Raw genomic sequence first — 23,881 nt, 5'->3', positions numbered from 1 at the left:
CTGTATTTCTGAGCTGCGTTACATTGACTTTGTGACCACAATTTACGGAACATGTGATTATTTATAATTTTTTCCCCCTAAAAGTTAGATTTTTGTTGGGGCGAAACCTTGAAAGCAGCATCTTTCATCCTTCATTTCCTGGAAGGAGGAGCCACGCACGAAGAAGCGACCCGGCTGCCACGGCAGGCTATCACCGCCCAGCTACCGGGCTAACGTTACCGTGTCTCTGACCCGTTAACTGGGAGTTAAGACCTTTAACCGGATGCCTCTATGATCCAGCTAACCTTACAACGAGATATACAGTGTTCAGTTTGCACAAGGTAAGGCATTTCGGCAGTACCAAATCAGCTAGCATGAGGTTAGCTAGCCGCTGGTCCCTGTCATGGTCACGTACGCCGAACCCCATTCAAAAATCTGTCAGTTTAATGTTGACGTGCGGTTCAGCGCATGTAGCATAACCTTAAATTACCTCACAGCGGTAAAATTACTCCTAATACCGTATAAAACGTTCGTTCATCTCTGCAAACCGTCAGAAGAGAATTTAAACACATTTTTCAAGCATTAATGTCATTTTGGAGGGCAGTGGCAGCCAACAGTTGTGAACAGATGCTAAGTTAGTGAGGATTTGAAATGACGACTGCTATACATTGAGTATGCTTTTGGTGTACGCCGAATTCATATATTGTCAGAACTGATGCTGTGAAAACGGTATGGCGCATTGTACAATGCTTTTAGTGTGTGTAGATAAATATAATATGTTAAATTGTCAAAATTGTAAATGTAGGTTGGTCCATCTTTGTCTTCACGCTATAGCTGCTGCATCTAGCTAGCTGACTATCGAGTATAACGGGCCATTTGTACAAAGTGATATTTCAGTACAGCTATTTATGAAGTTTTGCCATAGATTTGAGGGTATCCGTGGTGGTAAGATGTGTCGTCTTAAAGTTAGATTTGCTAACAGCTAGCTGTCAACGCCGCGCTCAGCAGACAGTTTGGTAGATCAAGAGAGCCAGAGAGATATAACTTATGACATAGTTAAAAGAAACGGGGCTCGTTAAGGGAAATTAGTAGAATAATCCCGGTAACGTGTATTTATGAATGACGGGGTGTAAAATAGAAAGTAGTTCTCCATGTGCGGGGAGATTAGCAAAGGATTAGAGCTCCACAAGGACAAACAGACGACAATCACGCGGTATTCTTTCCTTCATTATATCCGCATCGTTATCCCAAAACACCAGCCCTTTTCCTCCCGGAGCACCCCGTGGTTTGACTCTAAATTTACCTCGTCACCTGTCTGTGCAGCTGTTGGTTCATTCGGTTCACAACGGGACAACACACAGGTTGTCACATCTAAAGCCACAACACCTCTGAGACCGAAGTCCACCCTGCCAAAATCAAGCTTCTCTGTTGCATTTACTGTGTTTTCATTCAGGCTGATTTGCCCTGAACTTAACCTCCCAAGAGGCTCATCCACTCAGGCTCTGCCAGCCAGGCTATAATCCCTTGATTATTTTAGGTTCCTTCTTCTCAAGTTTGAGGATTTTTGGGTTCTGGGTCCCTGCTTATATCCTCCTACTTTATCCACTTTATGACATGGATGTGTTTTGATGAGGACAGCAAATGACTCGATAAGCTGAATTAGCAGGAGCCAGCCACTGATTTGTAACAATTGCAAAAGACGCCTGAGTTTTAATCCTTTGCAAATCTGCCTACTCTGTAACATGTGAAGTGAATAATCCAAAGCATATTGCCTTCCACAATTTTCAGTCATTTCTGGTGACTGGTGTATTTATGAATCAGCACACGGAGAAAATAACAGATTAATCACTTAGAGCAATAGCTGTTCTTTGCAGCATTTAATTATGCAGCATACTGATATATTGAAGTTAAATGATTAAATCTTTTCGGTCATGTTTCTGTTAGAAGAAACACAACCTTTAAGCTGTTCTTTTTTAGCACAGTAGAAGTTTGAATGAATGCTCTTGACCATATTATGAATGCAACTTTACATTTAGAGCCATGGTTGTTTTTCAAGGCAGGATCACTAGTTGGGCAAGTGCTTAGGAGCCCCAAGACTATGGGATTACCACATATATGATCAGTTGGATTTATTGCATAACTGTATTTATATATATATATATGTATATATAAACTATAGTAGGGCCTTCATTCATCTTGTGACTTACATTTTTAAAACAGATGCTACATTCAAATCTAGTTTTAATTTACATTGAACTAGTTTGTTGTAAAGTTGGGTTTTATGGAGTTTCTCTTTGTCAACTTAATTAACACAAGGAAAACCCAGAGAGATGTTGTATTTCTCCATTACAAGAGAACTGCAACCGGCGCATCTGGCTCCAGGAGGTTAATCCAACCTTGCTGATTTTAATTTGCCCATCCTTGTGATGGAGGCAGCATTTGTACACAGTCTGAGAGTGAAGTCTGCCTGTGAGACTCAACTCAGAGTGAAAAAATATGATTTTTAAATATGATTTTTAAAATAGATTTTGGTGAATTGACTTTTCTTGTGTGAATCAACTATGGATTTCTTATTTCTTCTTTATGGATATCCATCATCATACCTACTGCCTCATGTGCCCCTGCCCTACATATACTTCATGTATTCATACAGAGCATGTGGCACCCCACCATGGCTTTGTGGAGTCCAGGTTCTCCTACCATGCATTCCTTTACTTCAGTTAACAGGCGATTCATACCAGGCACAGGCGTTGATCCTCAGTGAAACTATGCCTACAGATAGGGTGATAAAGTCAATGACACTTAAAAATTAAATTCTTACTCATTTTTATAAATTCTAATTTAAAAAACAAATCATCACATGGACAAATTAAGCACACCTCTGTATTTGTCACTTCTTGGTTTCTAGGTAAGATGTAATTTATTAGAATCTTCTCAGAGAGTGTCATGTGAAACCTGTTTTATTTGAACCTCTGACATCAAGCATCTGTTCTCTTTGTTATTTAAGTGCGCCAAAATCAAAAAAACACTCTAGCGTCCTCAGAAAAAAGGTTTTAGATTCCTGAGTTTGGTGAGGGATTATTCCACTGTAAGGAAACTCATTTGGAAATGATGCAGCTTTCAAGAGACTGTGAATTTGTCCAGGAGTGGGTGCCCCAGCCTACGAGCAGACCATTTGATGCGAAGAAAAAAAGTTTCCCACAACCCCAAAATTTTATTATGGAACCTGCAGGGAGCTCTGCAACTGTTGCTGTCAAAGTGCACAGTCAGAAAGAGATTGCACAGAACTGGCCTACATGTGGGGTGTGTCAGGAAAAAGCCGTAGAATGTAACAGCAATAAAATTACACTTTGCCAGTGAACATACGGGTAAAGACCAGGTCTTTTGGAATTATGTTCCCTGACCAGATGATTCAAAGATTTAGTCATTTTGCCACAGCAAGATCAGGCATATTTGACCAAAGTCAGCTTTTCAAGACAACCTAAGTCCAACTGTGAAGCGTGGTGATGGAAAATCTTCCAGTTAAACTGCCAGAAAACCTTCTAACATCTTACAGCTGAAGGAAGTTTGCATGGAAGACAGGTCAAATTTTATTTTTGCTGATGTCAGAGACTGGTGGACAGTTATGTAAAACACCTACAGCAAGTTATTTCTGCTGAAGGGGCAATACTAGCCTCTGAAGCTACTTACTTTTTCCACAGAAAAATCTTACATCTATCGATGTTTTTGTTGAGCAAATGTTTGTTGTAACAGTCTTAAATAAGTGTTGCATCAGCTTAGTAGGGATTTTTGGGGGGTGCTGTTGAACTTATGCGTTTACAATAACTAACATTGGCTGACATTTCGATGTAACGCGCTATGTTTTCATAAATATTTTTTTACATTTGTAGTCGGTTTGTGTCAGTCTTTTAAATTGAAATTGTGTTGGTCTTGACTCACACAGCCTTTACAGGACATGTAAAAGAGGAGGTTTGCTAATGCTTAATTACATTGAGTATGACATTTTCAGCCTTTGAAGTTATGTTTTATGTTACCTACTTATTAGTGCTGGTAAAATGTTGAAGGATTCCAAATTAATGCACATAATTTCTGTAAAACCGAACAGTTTGGCTTGTAGATCTAATGTTCAGAGAGGTTCTGCTGAATATTCATCAAATACTGAGTATCAAAGATTTGTTAAACTGTCTGACAGTCATTTTACTTGGCCTTGGCTATTGCAATTGCATAGCTAACATGCCACGCACCTTAGAAAGCTGTAGTTATTTTTAACAACAAAGGTATCTATTTTAAGAGTCACAGTGTTGCAAAATATCTTAAGGCTTTCTGTCCTTACTGAGGGAGAATTTCATCAGAGTTGTTGCCTGCAGTCCTCACATGATTTTTCTCATTTGTGGTATTTGACAAGCGCTTTTGTCTTGAGCAGCAAAAAAGCTTTGTTGAGCTGGTACAAAACAGGAGTCAGATGCTTTTAGGTTCTTTACTTATAGTGGTAAAAAAAATAAAGTAACTACTTTTAGATGTGGATATGAGTAATTAGATAAGTCATTTTTGTGTCTGTGCTCACTTGTTTCTCTTTACACTTGTATATATCTACTTGGAAATGCCTTAAAATATGTTTATTCAGAGTCACATCACTGTTGCTTCAGATAATTTTATAAATGGTGATTTTGAAAGGCTGGGTCTTGATGTCTCCTTGTGAGCTCTTTTTTTGGATGCTGTTGGTAGCTTTTTAATATTAGTGTGGTGTTAATCAAATATCTAGTTAAGAGTCTGACAGTACCTGTGAGTGTACAGTGGTCCCCCGTCTATCGCGGGGGTTACGTTCCAGACCCTCCCGCGATAGATGAAAATCAGCAAAGTAGCGACCATATTGTAACCCTTAAATATTGATCGACTCGCCCGTCTCCAGGGCTGTAGGTCAGGCCGGTTACAATTATTTTGCGTTTTTATGCTCATGTCTTTTGCTATCTTCCATGCTAAACATCCCCGGCATGACAGGACAGTTTTCTGCAGGTTTTATTCACTGCTCAGCACAACAAACACGGACGTGCTCTTACCAAGTCTCCCACTGTACCACAATTAAATCAGCTGTACCAAAAACAATAGGAATGCGGAACCAACATCTGGGGCACCGAGCAGGACAATAAGCAAAAACAAAACAATAAAATATCTGATCAAATAGTCAATGAAATAAGATCCAAGGCACAACATAAACACCAAAAGAATAAACAAAAAGTAAATGCAAATTAACGCAATCATACACAAATCTGATGCTACAGTATTTATTTTAGTATTACTCCACCAAGGAACGTGGTGGAGTTATGTGACGATCAGCTACGTTTCTCTGTGAATCTGTCTGTCCGTCTGCAACTCAAAAACAGACCAACGGATTTGGATGAAATTTTCAGGGAAGGTCAGAAATGACACAAGGACCAAGTGATTAGATTTTGGCAGTGATGCGGCTTATAGTCTGGATCCACGGATTTGTTAAGGATTCCCATTGCAAGATATAGTGGTCGGCACAGCGTCACTGTAACCATGACAACAAGTGAACGCTGCTTCAGTTCCCTGCTGACGATCATGTGATCCTACTAGAAATCCGCCGGTGCCGACTTATCGGAATTGATACAAGGAACAATTGATTGATTGATTAAATTGTGGGATGTTTCTGAGTCCCATCAATTCCCGCCGCCTGCTACATATTCAGGTCACGTGATTCACGCACACATGCATAACACATGCCTGCATTCAACGCAAGGTCAGAGAATGAACAGTCTTGGTGGAGTGCTTTTCTTGTTGATATGTATTTTAAGGCTTTATAAATCCTCCCCACACACCTCGCTTCACCACAGAGCAACACTATGCAGTGATCAGATGTCTGTGTGAAATGGACAAGGCCAGATACTGAATGCCGCTATACCATATGCTATACTCAGGGGAGACAGAGGAGACTGATGTTACGGTCTCTGAGCCAATCAGAGCCCAGCGCTGTACGCTACGCATTTTATTTACATTAAATGTTCTTTTAATGTGTTTTTTTTTAAACATCTTTTTTGTATTGTTTTCAATTTTTTTAGGATCGAAAATGCTTATTTTACAGCAAAAAATATTGAAATAATGTAGCAATAGCAGAGCCAGTCGCTATGACTGAACTGTTGTGCTGCAATGCACCATGCGAGTTCGGGGCATTGGGGGTTTAAATGTAATTATTGTGGTTTTTGTTAGTGTTCCAGTGTTATTAGTGTTTGTGTTTTATTGTGTTTTTGTTGTTTAGTCAGTCTAGTTAGTTTGCCTATGTGTTATGTTGTCAGGACCGTACGTGTCAAGTGTAGTGTGTTTGATGACTTCCTGCCACATTTTTACCGCAGTCCGTGTCAAAATAAAAGCATCTGGCAGTTATATAGTGCATAAGAAGCAGGTATGTGTTTTCTAATGTAACTTTGCAGTGCAACTAGTCACAAAAACAATTGCAGAAAAAATATCTGTCCCGCAGAATTCCGCGATATAGCGAAACATCCGTGGAACCAAACCCAATCCAAAAATCTGCGATACAGTGAGACCATGAGAAGTGAACCGCGATATAATGAGGGACCATTGTATTTGCAAATGCAGTTTTTTGTGCTTGACATGTCTGTAGGTTTCTAAGAATTTACTGTTTTGGATTATCTGTGATTCAGCAATTTTTAAATTTGAGTGTGACCTTTTTTTGCATAGCATTGTTTTTAATTAAGGATGTTCAGAACATACCAGTTGATAAATCTGCTTTATTACTGTGAACCTGTCTTCGTTTTTGATAAAAGGCCAGCGGTGTCTCAGTCTGTCTTGACAAACACACATGCAGCTGCTTTGCCTCCTTCATCTTCTGCTTTTGTCTCTCAGCTGACAGCCTTTCAGCTAAGAATCATGATGAATAGTGGCTAAAGTTAGATAAATGGCAGCACTTCATAAAGCTCCGAATACAAACAGCTCACAGTCTAACAGTCAGAAATGACTCTACTATATCTCTCTATTCTCAGTCTCCAGCTTTGGTACTGTGGCTGGATGGCTCATTTTCATGCCATTGGTACTGTGTGTCCTGAGTGTCATAAACAAGCATTTTGAATTTGCATGCATACAGGGAAGTTTTAAAAGTCTGCGACACGACTGCAGTTGGTTAATTAACCTAATAGACCTGGGTCAGTGATATCCGATCGATTGCTTCAGTGTGAGTTATCAGCGTGTACATCTTGTCTGAGCAGTTCCACAGCCACAAAGGTTTATATTAGGGGAAACATCGAAGGCTTGCTTTTATGTCCTGTGGAAATGCTTCTCCTTGCCAGACTGCCCCTTGGTTTGTGCAGCATGTTTGCAGGAGTATTTACATAAGCTTTCTTGGCTCCAGAAGGAACGCCATCTGGGCCTGCAGCGTTTCCATCGTTGAGAAAAATAATGTCTTTTTTGAACTCCTCTTTGCTGGGTTTATTACAATCAAGAGCCTGACTTGATTTTTGTTTGTGGTCGTACACTCTCCAGAGCACACAGAAGCTTTTGTAGCATAGCTGATTGAAATAACACTATTATCAGTGCAGCTAATCCTCAATAAAACTGCAAATAAACTCTCTGTTAATCATTCTGTCTTTCATTTGAACGACTAATTGGTTATTAAAATATGTTTTTAGCTCTGGTCAGGGCATGAGGACTGATTTGTGATGGGAATAATATCTTCTTACAGACTGAGCCAGCAACATATGCCTTTATAAAGGAACAGTGATAAACATATTTTGTTATGCAATCTGTAATATTCCTCCAGCATTGCAGTCTGGCAGACATTATGTTAATTTTCACGGCTTTACTTATTCTAATACCTTTGCAAAGGAAATACTTCCAAAATGTCTCTTTCCATATCAGTTGATTTTATGCATTGAAGGTAAAATTATTGAGCTTCTTATGTATATATGTAATAATTTCCATTACTTATTTTGCTATTTTTAAGAAAAGTTTGCATGTATTTAATAAAATATTCTGTCATCATTTACCCTCTAAAATCACTGCTACTGCAACATCATAATTTCCTAATGGAGGACACCAACCATGAATGTACTTAAGTGGAGCTAGTTATCCTAAAAACAGGGTGTTTTAAGTGTATTTTGAAGTTGTCTCTTTGTAAATATTACAAATGGACCTGAATCTTTTTGAATGACTGTATTGAGAACTAAGAGAGTTAGATAGTGCTAACTTAGAGTACCATCTATTACAACGGCAAAAGCATTATGAAGCTTATTTTTTGTTTTCACAACAGAAAACTCTTAACTAATTGGATGAGAAACTATAGATGCAAAGATGCTTTCTCTTTCACCGGTGCAGCACTAGAGGTAGAATTTGTTTCACTGGATTTCCTCATTAAATGCAAAAACAACCTTAAAGTAGCAGAGTGATAAAGGAAGAGTGGACATCAGCTGTCTGACCAGTATTCACGGAAAGTGTCTTCTGAAAGACCCCCTCAGGATGGGGATCTAATTTTAGCAAGTACTGTGTGTGTTAGACTGAAGAGAAGACAGGATAGCTTGAGAGAGGCTCATAGCTCACTGAAAGGTATACTAGTGCAGCTCAAAAAATTAGAACATTATGAAAAAAAGCCCAAAAAACATTTTGTGTTTTTATCCAAACAGCCAACATTCATATATTCTGTATTTATTACTTATAAAATGAAATATTTCATGCATTTTTTTGTTTTAGTTTTGATGATTATAGTACTACAGCTCATGAAAATTAATCTTAAAGGTTAATATATATGAGATACTGGATGTTTTTTTTACTTTTTCTAATCAAGTGGCAGCAATGAAAGTACTGTGCAAGAGTTTTGGTTTTAAGGCACATAAAATATAATGAGGATGCTTGAAAAAATAATACCACTAATAGTTTTTATTCATTGATTATCTTGAGGGCAGTGCAGTAAACAGTAAAACATCCTATCAGTATTTGGTGTAACCACCCTTTGCCCCTTAACAGCACTGATCCTCCTTTATACAGTCACACACAATTTGTGTCTTCATTAGTCCCAGACTGTCACCATGATGTTTAGAGATTTTTCTTTATTACTGAACATTTCAGCTTAGTGTCCTGCTGCGGAATGAATTTGGAATGATCAGGATTTCTCCCTGATGTTATGGTGTGTCCAGGCTAAATACTTTTGCACAGCACTGTAACCACTGAGAATAAGGAAGCCCTCTATTCAGTGTCAGCTGTCTTAAGGAAAAGTATTTATTGTGTCAGTATGAAACAGACTGCACACATCAAAAAGGGCATGGTCTCTACTAAACCATTCTTTTCCCCACCGGTTTATTTTACCAAAACTGCACTAAGGACAAGACCATAAATGGGGGCATATATGGCTCCTTTCTGTCTCTTCCCTGAAGCAGTAATTCTAGTAAGAACTGGATCTAACAAACATATCTCAGGTACAGAGAAATTACAGGGTTATGTAATCTTCACAACTGGACATATTTTTAATGTCGTAAAAGTTGCAGTCTTCCTTGGGTGTTATACAAGAAATGATTTAACAGCAGATTTACATTTGTGTAATTTCTACAACAGCTATAAAACTGCATGGGTGTTACAGTCTTCACTGTGTCAGCCCTATACATCTTTACAGCCCTATACGGTAATAGTATCACTATTAAAGCTTACATCTCCAAACTGTTCTAAACATACTATATTACTGAAGTTACTTAACCAACCATCTTAATTACTATTAAGAAAGTTCTGAATGATATTAATTGCTATCTTTATTAGGATGGCTGTGGCTGTGGTAGAATAGCAAGGTTTGATCTGTGTATAGTTGCTCTGACGCCACTGGTGTATAAATGGGTGAATAAGAAACACATTGTAAAGCACTTAGAAATGAGCTAAGCTTAGAAGGCACTATGTAAGTGGACCATTTAGCATTATACAGTAACCAAAGAAATGTTCAATGAAATGTGGGATAAATGGTCTGCATCGATGAGCATACACTACCATTGTAAACATCACCAGTTTACATTTTGACAAAGAGCATGTGACTTTATAATGCTTCGCTGACATAACAAAGCCCCTTTCACACGGCTCTAGTATTAGCTGGGGTCACTGTGTGTTATACTGTAATTGCAAAGGTCGTCTCAGTTTAATCTTTTTGCCAATCTGCCTTGTTTGTAATTTGTAAAATGCAAAATCGTAAGCAAATTCCCAACCGTATGCTAGTTTGAAATAATAATAATGCATGAATCAACGTCTTAGTAGTAAGGTGTTGTGTTTTATTGGTTTCCTTATTTATTTATTTATTTATTTATTTATTTATTTACTTACTTACTTACTTACTTACTTACTTTCAAGGATGCATTGGAATTTGTGTGCTATTTTCTTCAAGACTGAGAATTAGAAATGCCGCCGAAATGCTGAATGAAAGCATTTTGACTTCAGATAAGGCTGCTGTGCAATATATTCTCTCTGCCTTTGGTCCTTTACCCCATAGTGCACCTACTGTTGTGGATGCAGAAATATAGATATTTAACCATTGTTTGGTTTGTTGTGTGTAGTGCAGTCTGTCTAGTCAGATGCTGACCAGGACATTGACTCTCTTCTACTTCAACGGGTAATCTGTGAGATCAGCAAAATGTAATCTTCTTTAGTCAATGACCCTGGTGGCATTATTCATGAGGGTGAGTAAGAGTCGGTATGTGTACGTACAGTAGCTATAGCTTAACAGAAATAGTTCTTCTATTGTGTAATTATGAGACACAAATATTGCTGTAATGCATTGCCTTTATGGTGGAGGCGGCTGAAGGAAACCTGTGGTCTTCCCATTGGCTTACAGACCAGGAATCGACGAGAGTAGTTGGATTTTTTTCTTAAAACATTGTTGCTGAGAGGTGTAGCATTAAAACAAAACACCAAAGTAAGCATTCATACTGAAGAGAGTGATCCAAAAACACCTGCTTTACCTTTAAAGATGAACATGTACAAAAACACTAAGGACTGAACACCTCAAACTTGCAGTAACTTGTTTCTTGTCTTTTTGGGAGCAGCATAAACAAGTTGTTGACACAATATTGACATATCATCAGTTTGAGAGTTGCTTTGAACCAACAGTTGCTTATTTACACATCTAGCAGTGTTGTAGAAATATTACAATTAATTTACACTCGTGTTTGTGATGAGTGTTATTACTGTTAATTAGTCTCCTATAGCTATTCTCAGTTTTGACCATCTCCTGAGGGAACGCTTTTTCATTTTAGCTGCTAAATACTCCACCATGTTCATCAGATGGCCACTAACTGTGCCTATCTGGTGCTGAGCTGGTGGTTTACAGTTGATTTTTAGAGATTTTTAAAAGCGTCAGTAGAGACACAATGAGAACAGTGGCAGTGAATTAAAACAGTGAAGTTTTAGGACATTTCAAAGTCTTTTGTTTTTTTGTCTTTACTTTGCAGTTGATATTAAAGAGGCAGAGGGGAAACAAGGGGAAAATGAGGGGCCTGCAACACGCAGCAAATCAAACCAGGGATGCTGTGGTTGTGTGGCATGTGGTGTTATACTGTTGTAAATGGATGGCTGTATTAAGAAGCACATTTTTTGGGTTAGCATGGCCTGTTGAAGCTTAAGTCAAAGTTTTCAATGTTACAAAAGTGGCTCTCTATTAACCTGCTAGATCCTTGTAGCTTATGCTGCAAGCAAACCTGTTCCAGAGTAGGTTATGTTCAGTGTTTGGGATTTGAATTGGCTGTAACAAGAGTCTCCCTTCAACCGAATCATTTCCTGCTGATTTTCTCTGAGCGATACAGATTCTTAGCTGAGGGAATATATCTGCAAACCTGTTGAGCTGTATGTTAGTAATCCCATCTTGCCAAGTTCATTTTACACTGCTGGTACTGCAGCTGATGGAACACAGGTAAAAAAAAAACAAAAAAAAAAACTGATTAGTCTATTGGTATTTATCACAGAGAATATTGAATCACTTCACGTTAATTTGGTCAAAAAACTAATTTCCACATCTTAATTATTGGACAGTGTCAGGCCTGTGGAGTTTGCAAATTTTACATCTCTAATGTGTAGCTGTCAAGTTAGAATTAAGCAGGTGCATTGAAAGTGCACAGAGTGATAAAAATGTATATATCATGTATATTTTCTACCCTTCTATCTGTTTTTCTTGCATCTGTTTGAGTAACATCGCTTTTTTACTGTTACATTTTTATATTCCTCATTGTTCTCTATTAGAACAGCCTCTGACTGAAGTAGGCAGCCCGCAATTGATCCGTTTTGTGTGAAACAGGAGTCACATGGCACATTAAATGCCCCTGCACAGAGACTTAACAAAGAAAGTTGATGACCACTGTCATGATGGCCGTTCTCTCTGACTGGGTTTTTAGGTCTTGTCGAGCCAGCTTACACAAAGAAAATCTGGCTATGTCAAACTTGACATGCTCCCAGCTCTGGCATATTGATTGATGTTGATATCAGTTAACTTGGAATTTGTTAATGTGTTATATTAAGCTGTTTTGTAGTACTGTGTTTTATTGTTTGTTGTGAATCTCTTTTGTTAGTTACCACAGAAACTGCTGATTGCTGTCTTTTCATCTTTTACGTACGACACCCTGACATCCTTCATTTGGCTGTCTAGCTCTATGTTTGTGAATCTGTTCTCTGTGCTACACGTCTAAATCTGCATAACTTGACTGTTCCTTTGGTAAACCACAGTGGCGGGAAGTTACAACAAATTTTTGTAACATGGTTGCTGTTGCACTCTGTGTGAAGACTCTTGAGTGCTTGGACTCTTGCCCCATGACACTGGGCTGCAATATTTTAACTGTAAAGCATCATCATATTTGGAATCATTTTTTTCCTGTAACAGAGGTGAGCCATGGCTGAACCGAACAACTCCCGTCCCCAGAGGAAGATGTCTACTGCTGGGGAGAGTGTATACAAAGTGCTAGGGTTGGAGAAAGGAGCGTCAGCAGAAGACATCAAGAAAGCATACAGGTAAGCTGTCTGATATTTAAGTAATCTGAGTTATCGCCCCACTTTTAAAATTGTCTCAACTGCTTTTTTAGAAAGGTTTAGCTTCTCCAGAGAAGACCCACTAATCACACTCTCATTATTACTTTAGGTGTTTTCCTAACTGTTGTCTTTAATTTGTGTAATCGTATTGCTGATAGGAAATGCACATAATTTGCCAGATGACTCAAGTGCTGTTTAGAAACTTTTCTCCTGCAATCAAGAGCATATTTCTGCCTGTGCAAATGCAGACAAGCTGACATGAAAGCATTTGCTAATGAACAGCTAATGATTGTTTTTATTATTAATATTTTCAAAGGTTCTATCAAACTGAATGTCCTGCAGATTAAGACACTAATTAAATATGGTTCAAAGCCCAATGATAAAACAAACTCTGCAAACCTTTATATTTTTAAAGCTGACACCAATCAGTTTGACAAATTTTCTTGGTAAATGACCTTAATTATTTAGTTTTGTAATTAGGGTGGTGACTAAGGACTATTCTGATTATTATTTCCACCATTGATTGGTGAGTTGTTTGGGCTAAAAGGTGTCACAGTAACTGTAAGCCTGGCCATCAAAATTTGTTAAACCATAAGAAAATGTCATCAAACTGCTCATTTGCTCCAGCGAAAATGTACAGTTTTTTTTGTTTCGCACAAGAAAAAGAAAAGTAACAATTTAGAAGGCAAGAAAAGGTCATCTTTGGTAATTTTGCGTAAAAATGGCAAAAAAATATCACAGTTAATCATGAAAATGATTTTTAATTGACGAATTGTTTCAGTTCCAGATAGAAACTGATCTATAATATATTGTGAAGAAGGTGAGATCCATCATGAGAGCTGGAAATTGAGATGATGGAGGTTGTTATGGTTGGCTATGTAATGTTTACAGCCTGAGCTTTTATTTCTAGTTTTGACCTCATGGAGGAACTTAATCCTATATGACATTTTTTTCACTCAAATTCCATTCTTTAACTGAGACTCATAAAATTACAATGAATTATTTATTTACATCTGCCTTATTGCATATTGTTTGATCTCCCTTCTCTCGTGTCAGAAAACTAGCATTGAAGTACCACCCGGATAAAAACCCAGACAACCCGGAGGCAGCGGAGAAGTTTAAGGAGATCAACAACGCCAACTCTATTTTAAATGATGAGACCAAGAGGAAGATTTATGATGAGTATGGCTCCATGGGTCTTTATGTGTCCGAACAGTTTGGAGAAGAAAGCGTCAAATACTACTTCCTCATGTCTAAATGGTGGTTTAAGGTTTGTGTCTTTGTTTGCATTTAATTTATTTTATGTTAAAGCCAAAAGGGCCTTTTTTAAACTTCTTGAGTGGTTGAAGTTTTAATTTCAGGAGGAGCTGTCCATGAAACATTAGAATTGCAGCTAACATAGTGACAGCAACACCTGTACAGTGTAATGCAGTACAATAGATGTGCAAGAAAAGCTGCCTTTGGTAAATCTGGTATGTCTTTTGTTGGTGGTTGTTTCAGTCCATTTCAGTGCTACCTACACTTATTTCTTTTACTCTGAAGTTATTTCAGCCAAACAGTGAAATGAAAAGAAAAGCTTTCCTTGTGTTAGAATCAGACTGCCAGTACTACTGACTGTGCAAAATTACATCTCTGACCTTTTTTTAAGAGTGAATAAAATCCTCCCTGCTGCCAGTGATTTGGAGATAAAGATTAAAGTTCTGTTCTTTCCTCCAGTCATATGGCTAAAAATCTGTGTGTGTTAATCCTTGCAGGGTCTGGTGCTGTGCTGTACATTTTTCACCTGCTGCTGCTGTTGCTGCTGCTGTTGTTTCTGCTGTGGGAAGTGCAAGCCACCCGACGACGATGAAAACTACCAGTACGTCGACCCTGAAGACCTGGAGGCCCAAATCAAAGCAGAACAGGACGGAGGTGAGTGAGTGCTCAGTAGTGTGTAGGTGTGTCACACAGTTACAGGTTTAGCCTGATAACTGCTGTCATTATTATGCTCTAGAAAGCAAATATTGCTGTTTTGTCTTTTTGTGTAGATGTGTACAGAACTGCATTATTTTTCTTTGTGGTTAACTCATAAGAAGGAGGAAAAACAGGCCCCTACGAGGCACAAAAATTAACCACCTTTTTTATCTTAATACATTTACATAAATTCATAGTATCGATTCGCTTAGGCAAAATGTGAGTACAAGGTCCTTTAGCTGGGATGTGTTCTGCACTTCTGTAAGTCTGTTTGGTACAATTATTCATGGTTAAAAATTGCCTAATAGGTTATTCTATGTGGACTAATCTGTTGAAAATTGTCAATCATGTGTTGCTTTGTTGTCCAGTTTATCTATGACCACTTTTGAAGCACAACTCTGTTGTTGGGAAACTATGTCTCTGTTTCTAGTGCTATTAACAAAAGTGTTAATCCATGCAGTGAGAAAAGAAGTGAGCAGTCTGGAGACTAATAGCCCTGACAGCAAAGAAATAAGTGAAAAAAAGAGTGTGTGATTTTAATCACTTTGAATGATGGAGGCGATGGCCATTTGTAGCTTTGATTTTATTTATTTAAACAAGGCTGCAGGCTCAACAAGAAAATGCCTTGGCTCAATATTTATTTCTGCCGGACAGGGCAGGAGTGCACAGAAAGTTGCAGACTTCAGTCAATTCAATTAAAAGTACGATAATGTTGGTCTTTGACAATCCAACTTCTTCTTGCCTCAGGCCTAAAAGAGTCTGGAGTTAAGTTGTAAACACATAAGTGTTTTTTGCTTGTTTGTTTTTTGGTGTTTTTGGACCAGAAATTTAGCCTGTTATTGCATCAACAACTTGAGCAGAGCAGCTTCCCAAACCTTTGTCTTTGTTGGACTGTACAGCGACCAGCTCACTGTGGTTTGTGAATGTAATATTGTCCATAGTGTAGCAGAGACACTTCGAGAAGTAAAATATCTGTTGGAACTGGGTTTGATTTGTTAACGATACGGCTGTCGCAATCATGAAATCTTATTTGACAATTGTCATACAAACAGTTGCAATTAAAAATATACTTGCTTTAAATTAATGATGTTAGTGTGTTTGAGTGCCGCTTTAAATTTGACAAAATGCCTCTGGCAAGTTATTGAGCTCTTCTTTTTCATTTGACTAAAACCAAAATATGCCCTCAGTGGTGCTGTGGTGTTTGATGTTGCAACTAAATCCCTTCACTTAATCTCAATAGATGTGCTTTAAAATGCAATAGAGTGAATACTGAAAGTTAAGGCGCCTGAAGAGAAACAGTTGGTGCCATTAAACCATAGCAGAAGAAGAGCACGCAAACTGAAAATGATGTGGAGGTAGTGATTAAAATGGCATTTGTGTTAGTTTCTTCCAGATGTTTATTGCATACTACCACAAAATTATAACATTTAAGCAAAGTGACTGCAGTCAGCTCAAATAATTGTGATCGGGCAATTATGTAACAATTAGTCTAGAAGATCATAGAGATAAATGGAAAGTAAAGGCTAACATGCACGTGAAATTCAAACTTAAGATGTTGCTTTAATGTAAATGTAACCGACACCAGAGGCTACAAAACTCGGCGAATGATGCCATTTTACTACCTCCTAGTGAGATTATGTGACTTGGACTAAACAGAAACTATTCCTGTGTAATTGTGACTGTTGCTCAGAGAGTGTCACACCACTATTCCCATACTCTACCAGTGTGCCACTCGACAAATCTGCTAACATGAGCTACCGTAAGCTACTTGTTATACTCGATGAAGTGAGGCTACAGCAGCAAAACTCCAGAGAGCATCAAACTGAGTCATAATACATTTTACTGCTTTTAAATTAAACTTTGTATTTGTAACAAGAATATTACACTATTTGGTCTCCCTTTAAATCCAAGAGCAATACAGATTTTTTTTAACTTCATGTTTTCTGATGTTCACAAACAAACCAACCCAAGGCATTTGGTAACTTCACCAATGAACTTAAAATGCACATAAACTTCAGGATTTGTGTTTTCCTGCTCCACTCCAACAGGTAACACAGTAATCATAGGCCAGCCCACATCTAATCTGGGCCCAGAAAGCCCAGAAGAGCAGGCTAAGCCCATCCCCCTGCCTATGCCCATGCCTCCACCTGAGCCCCAGTCGCCGACCTCGACCAATCCAGCAGGGGAAGAAAACCCCGGAGAGACCTTACCAGAGTCAAAATGACTCGTAAGAGCCATTTCGTCTAATTTATGTGTCACGTCGTCATTCATGCGTTTTGTCTCTATGAGAAGCCATCCTCACGCTCGGTGTTGCATGTCTGCTGTACGTGGCTTCTGCTTCTTCACTCATCCGTAACAAAGTGCTCCTGCTGTCCAATTACCACTGCCGTGCATATTTACTACTATATTCACCATGTTGTTCAAGCTGTCTTGTACCTGCATGTCTCTTCACACTGTCCGTATGTTCCTCATCAGCCTCACATTAAATAACTGTACTGTTTACAAGAAATGCTGTCAGAAAAGAAGCAAGGGTATGTCACATCGGGACATTGTAAAGATGTATTGTTATTCAGATGAAGTATATATTGTTACATTTGTTTATATTTTTACCAAAATGGAAAAAATATGGAAGTCAAAAGTTGATGTAACGTTGCCATTCTCACATCAGGGTTTTGTTCAGTATGTGTTTGTCTGCTTCATGAAACACCATGGACTTCATGCCACTTTTCTAATCACATTAACATCCTGCTTTGCTCTGTCTATAGTCACTTTCATTATTTTGTTGAAGACTTCCGAATTCACTTCCAGGTCTATTGTAAACATTTTGTAAACTTGTTAAGCTCCCTAAAGCTTTGGATAAGTTCAGAGATGTTAGCTTTCCCTGACCTGGAAAGAAAAGACTAAGGGAGCTGTGCCTTTATATTTTGCTCTTTATATTCATTTTTGTTTTGCTTTTCATTAGAATTTGTGTATTGATGATTAAATGGATGCCTGTGTCTCCCCCCACAGGAAAGAGATGAGCCTCACCTACCGAAAGCAGGAAGGTAAGATACTGTAGAGGGACACTGCTGAGCATGTGCACTACCGCTCCATGCAAAAATGGCCTTCTGGTTGTCTACAGAGGTTCATGCAAACTATTGTGGGCTTGGGTGGATATCTAAATTAAATAAGTATTCATTTGCATATATTACTTCATTCATACATTTGCAAATAATGGTATCACAATTCTACTGAAACTTGTTGGAAAATAAAGGCATATCTGAAATCAGCAAAAATCCAATATTGTGCACCCATATTCTTGCCATGGATATTAATTAACCTTGACAAAGGTACAGCTAGTCTTCTTGAGGCCCACAAGATAAGAATGAACAGCAATTTAATTACACATTATCAATCGGAAGGAAAGGCAAAACATAAACGTCATATCTATCTTTTGTCTACTTGCACCACTTCTGTAGGTAGGCAGTAAAGCTGCTATGAAAATGGTTCCGATTTTGTGGATGTGTTAGATGTGTGTCTTTTGTCAGAGTTTTTGTGTTGTGATAAACCTGATACAGCTGCTTCTTATTTCAGTTTGACTCATACTTTCTTCTTTCTTTAGCCTTTCAAGCCCCTCTTATGATTCAGCCACATCCGACTGCCGCCAGCGACCCAGAGAACAACCAGCCCGATGTCACCAGCCAGCCCACGCTTATGTCTCAGTCCCACTGGTCCCACCTCAACCTACCTGATCTACAAACACCTGTGAGGTGGACACTTAAACACTCTCGGCCCTCTCCACAGGATTCAAATTATGGAGGAGTATTCATACAGATAAACCTACTTGCTGGTAATGATCAGACCAGCTCTTAAGTACAAGGCAACTTGCCATCCTCCAACAAATCCCCACTCTTCCAGCTTCCCACACGTCCAGCCTGGGCTGGATGTGACCTTGATATTAGTCCACTTCTACTTATCCAGGGCTGAGCTTGAACTTCTCATTAATCTGTTCTGGTCATCCCATTCCAACCAGTAAGGATGTGACACTGGGCAGAAAGATGGCCAAAAATAGGGGGATGTGAGGAGAAAACGTGTAACGGAAAGGCGATCCTCACTATTTTTCCAGATCAGGACTGGAATTTGTTCTTTTTCTGTGTCCCAAACTTACTGCCTCCCTCCGTCTGTCCCCAACAGGAGTACTTTTTTACATTTCCCCCCCTTTAACTTGCTTTGAAATTTCCTTCTTTAAAAAAAGAACAAGCCATGAGGATCGGTAGTAAATTCGATGCCACTTGTCATGTGTACATATCATCAGGAGCCAGCAGTAAAACAGAAGTTACACGTTAAGACTTGAAGATGAGGATTAAATACTTTTGGTTTTGTCCCTCTTCTTTATCCTCCTGTGAACAATCAGTTAAATGTTACATTACCATCCTCAAGCGCTCATCCTTACAGACTAGCTCTTGATGCCAAGTGTGGTGATACAAATATTCATCTTTCAAAGGAGGCTGGAAGTCGCTTCGCAGAGTAGTTTTTTTTTTTTTTCAGGACCCTAATACGTTTCATTGCTTTGATGTTACGTCTGAGCCAAAACCTGGAGCTGAAGATTTAGAACTTCGAGGAGTAGAATCGAGGCTTCCTTCTCCAATGTGCATGCATTATTATCCAGCTGCATGCCCCCTACTGTACAGCACTGGGTCACACATCCCAAACTACGACACAGAAGAACTGCTGATCCTTACAGACATGCAGACTCTGGTTAAACACATCCTGTGTACAAACACACACACACGTACCAGCCCTTATGTCATCGTGTGCTGAAAAAATACCACCCCAAATATAATCCGTTGACTACAATGGACAGATGCCATAACATGGAGGGCAAAGTGTAAGTTTTGACAAGAAAAGACTGTTGGTTGATCCTTTGTTGTCAGTTTTACATTGTGGTTACGCTCCTGCAGTCAGATTATTTGGTAGACCAAAGTAACAACAGAGCTTCATGTAGCCAGCCAGCCCATAACGAACCAGGTCCAGGTCAGAAGTCTCTAGAAATGCCATTTCTCTGTAAGCCACGGTTTAATTTGTTGAAGTTAACTGTATAATATGTTTGGGTCTATGCATCTTGTGAGACGGGTCTGATGCCATTTCACATTTTCTTTTTCTGTCTCAGTTTGAGTTGTAAATCTTGTACTATACCACTTACATCTAAAACTACAGTAACCATCAGCTTGAAAGCTCCTTTATAATCTGTAAACTCAGGTCCAGATTCACTAACACTGCACAGGGGCAATCTTCTGAGTTAATTGTGCTGCAGTTTCTTGAGTGCATTTTGAGATTTCATTTAATTTGCAGAATGTTTTGTAAATTTACTTGCAGTCCTTGAAAAGAGTTTTGAGCAAGTAATCAACCACCTGTATTGCAAGTTCCAGGCACTGACATTTTAACTGGAGGACTGATTCATTAATTCCTGCAATTTCACACCATAAATATCCTTTTCAGTGATCTGTCATGACTCTGTAGGATGGAAAACTCTCCTTTGCTGAGTGGCTTGATGCTGATAGTGCTGTGCCTTGAAGAATAATTATAGCAGTGACTGAACAGACAAACGTTTGATGCATTTTGCCGTCACCTCAACATGTGCAAGACTGTTCTGTAGCATCACCCGGGAATATTGTGTAGAAAATAATCTTATCATGTAATAATTCAACATATACATGAGCATGACTGATGAAATTAGGCTTTATATCTTAACTTGAGGCCTTTAGTTTTCATAACTCGTCATCTTTCCTCATTCTACACTTTATGGTGATTAATGTTTTCCTTTGCAAACCTTTAGTGAATCTGGATCAGTGTTGTTGATTCAACATCTTGAATTGCGCAACGAACACAGCCACTTGAGATCTTTGACTTCACCAGAGTTTTATTCATGCAGACTTAATCAAATGCACATTTTCCTTGGTTGTTTTGTTTTCCGGGTTTTAGATAGCTCAGTTTAATTTGACATTTTGCTCTTGGATTTTGATCAGGTTTTAAAGCAGCATTCACCCATCAATCATGGGGGATTGTTTAAAAGAGTGTCCTCTGGATGATCAACTTTAGATTTTCATCTAACTTTTATTTAACGCTTTGTCTGTACGTCTAAAATCAGAAATTGGTGACAGATGTTCAGTGAGATATTCTCAGATTTTGATTTCTCAGATGTCTCATTTTGGAATCCTGGTGTGACAAGACGAAGAAACGCAGCAGATTTTTATTATGCTGCAATGACACTATTTTTGGCATTTTTACCTGACAAGTGACTGAAATGTATTCTCAATCTGTAAATTGACTAATTCTTTCAGTTTTTACACCAAGACACTAGAGTTTCCATGTTGACTTGCTATTGTAAACCCTTTTGATGAGCAGTGTGGGTCAGGAGATACCCATTTTCCATTGGATTTGGGTAACTCTTGACCCATGTTGGCCATCAAAGGGTTAATATGTTGCTGTGGGTTAGAGCCAGGTTGGTGTCTGTGTCGTTCTACACAAAAGCAAAACTGGATTTTCTGTTACGATCATGTGAGCTATTTACACCGATGTGTTATTGCTATAGTTGATCAATAACAACAAAGCGATTTGAAATTTTCACTAAAATTCCTATGGCTAATAACTAGCCAATCGGGTGCTTTAACCGATTTAATGCACTTGCTGAGACTCTAGAATTAGTAATTGTAATGTGATTTTGGTGAGGATTTGAGCCAGCGTTCATGTCTGGATCAGTCTGATTTAGAAGCCATGACAAAAAAGTGAAATCCAGGATAAAAGGTCTAAAGATGAGTAGTTTATTTTACAAAAAAAAAAACAAAACATTAGATTGGCACAAAACAAATGGATAAGGTGCAGCAGTCAGTATAGAAGTTTGTGTGGATGGGTGAACAGTATGGAGTTGGATATGATGGAAGCAAACAAATAAACGACAGGAGGGGGACTTATTGTGAAGAAACACAGGGCCCAGGAGCCTCAAACTATCCTGTTGACAAATTAACCAGCAGAGCAGCCCATCACTACCCAACATTAATCTAGTAGTTTCGTGCAACCTTTGAACAAACTGATGAAATGATAGGAGAGACACCAAAACGTCTCATGTGCTCAACATGCTGTTACAAACTGTTCAGACAGATTTTTTAAAAAATAGTTAAACATTTTCTGGAAATATATTTTGTTAATTTGTTTCCTCCACTGCTTCTGGTCAATAAATGGTCCCCTGTTAAACCACAACATTGTTACAGATATAAGATGTTGAATAATGAACTTATAGGTGTTGGTCAGTGGATCTTGTTACTTTTTTGACAGAGCTGGGCTAGCTGTCGCCTCCTGTTTACAGTCTTTCTAAGCTAAGCTTGTTTGATAGCCTAATATTTAGCACATAAACATGACCATGGTACTGACAAAACACAAACTATATTTCTCAAGATGTTGAACTGTTCCCTTAGATCACACTATTTGAACAGAGGAAAAATATGTAGGAAGGAACATTTTGCTGCCATGTATTATTACCTTAATCATTGTTTACTTCTGTCATGTGGAAGTTGATGTGCTGTGGAGAGTTGTGTCCAGGACAGAGTTCTGTTGCGTGTAGGTAATTTTTAAAACAAATGTTTTCCCTTTCTGGTGGCAGGATGAGATTTGAGGGCAGGACAAATAAAGGCAAGTGTGTCAGAGCTGGTGAAAAAGATAGACTCTTCTAAATTTGTCTCTCTGCTGCTGAAGTTTTTCAGTGTAAGCTAACGCAGAGCTCTGTGTACAGTTTTGTGAATTACAAACTGCTCAAAAGCCAGCTTATACAAGTGTCTCCATTGCTTTACTTCAGCTCTGTCTTTGATGGATTACATATCATCTTGTGTTTCTCAGCAGAACTGTTTGCAAACTTGAACGTTATTTCATGTCTCTCTTTTTTTAGTCAATAGCCAAAACCGAAACAAAGCATTTCATGATTAATTCTATTTAGTCTTTCTTCAGATCCACTCACATTAAATCAATTTAGTCTAAACTTGATGAGGTCCATGGAGCACTGAAAGACATATTTATTATTTTTTAATTGTTGTAAATAACTCATAAAACAGCAAAGTAAAAGACAAAGTTCCTTATTGTTAGTAGACGGGTTTTATGAACTGATTAAACAGTGTACATACATTTTTATTATTTTTTAATTTATGTCACATAGAAAAACCATTACCTAAATTTGGAATGACAGAAATGTGGGATGGTAGGCGGCGGTCAACTTTGATATTTAATCAAGAGCGCAGACTCTAAAGTCATCTGTGTTTACTTTGAATCACTGGCTCAGGTGTTCCATGCTAACATGTTTGCATGCATTGTGTTTAGTGCTAATGCTACAGTATGCCAAAAACAGTTAGCAAGGAGCTAATGTTCTTCCAGAGACAGATGGATGACTTTTTGTGTCTGCATTTTTATTGTTTAATGGAGAAGTTGACCATATGGACAATCTACCACAATTGCTGTGTTTCTCTTTATGATGACAAGAAAATCTGAAATTCAACATAACAGTAGGATGATATGATGAAAACATCTTATCAGTGTAGCTAAAGTTTTATTTTATTGTCCTTTGGGGGGGCATGTCACTAACTGTTGTGGTTCCTTGTGGCGATGTGTAAATGAGTTATTATGGAATTCAACCAAATAAAAATGGGGGATTTTATAACTTACTGTCTCTTTCTTTGTCTTGTATGTGCAATTTCCTGTGAATTTATATTAACTCTCTGAACCCTAAGCAGTTTCAGCATTTTTTTTTTGCTGATGTCACATTTGAACTCAAAGTGGATTCATTTTTCATATCATTGTAAGTCTTGCACCCTATTAGAAATAGAAAAAAACTGACTAGAAGTAAAGAGAATTCAAAAATGTTTTCTGTACATGACAACACACTTACAATGCAATAAATCCTAAAAGAAAAAAAAACGAT

At 38.3% G+C, this 23,881-nt stretch overlaps 1 protein-coding gene across 2 annotated transcripts; it reads left to right on the top strand.

Annotated features, from left to right (window-relative positions):
* The first annotated feature begins 144 nt into the window (after window positions 1-144).
* dnajc5ga (DnaJ (Hsp40) homolog, subfamily C, member 5 gamma a) lies at window positions 145-23,620 on the top strand. Of its 2 annotated transcripts, XM_023265528.3 has the most exons (7): window positions 148-320; window positions 12,842-12,969; window positions 14,044-14,257; window positions 14,742-14,898; window positions 16,989-17,167; window positions 17,950-17,984; window positions 18,542-23,620. In XM_023265528.3, the coding sequence occupies exons 2-5, from the start codon at window positions 12,851-12,853 to the stop codon at window positions 17,162-17,164; spliced, it is 666 nt and encodes a 221-aa protein (XP_023121296.2). In that variant the 5' UTR covers window positions 148-320; window positions 12,842-12,850; the 3' UTR covers window positions 17,165-17,167; window positions 17,950-17,984; window positions 18,542-23,620. The 2 variants fall into 2 exon arrangements, with proteins under 2 accessions (XP_023121297.1, XP_023121296.2); XM_023265529.3 differs by lacking the exon at window positions 16,989-17,167 and having other exon boundaries at window positions 145-320.
* The last annotated feature ends 261 nt before the right edge of the window (window positions 23,621-23,881 follow it).

Source organism: Amphiprion ocellaris, chromosome 12 (genome assembly GCF_022539595.1).
Source record: "Amphiprion ocellaris isolate individual 3 ecotype Okinawa chromosome 12, ASM2253959v1, whole genome shotgun sequence".
In the NCBI taxonomy this organism is placed as follows: domain Eukaryota; kingdom Metazoa; phylum Chordata; class Actinopteri; family Pomacentridae; genus Amphiprion; species Amphiprion ocellaris.
Note: the sequence above shows the minus strand (reverse complement) of the source record. Positions and strands in the feature narration are given on the sequence as shown.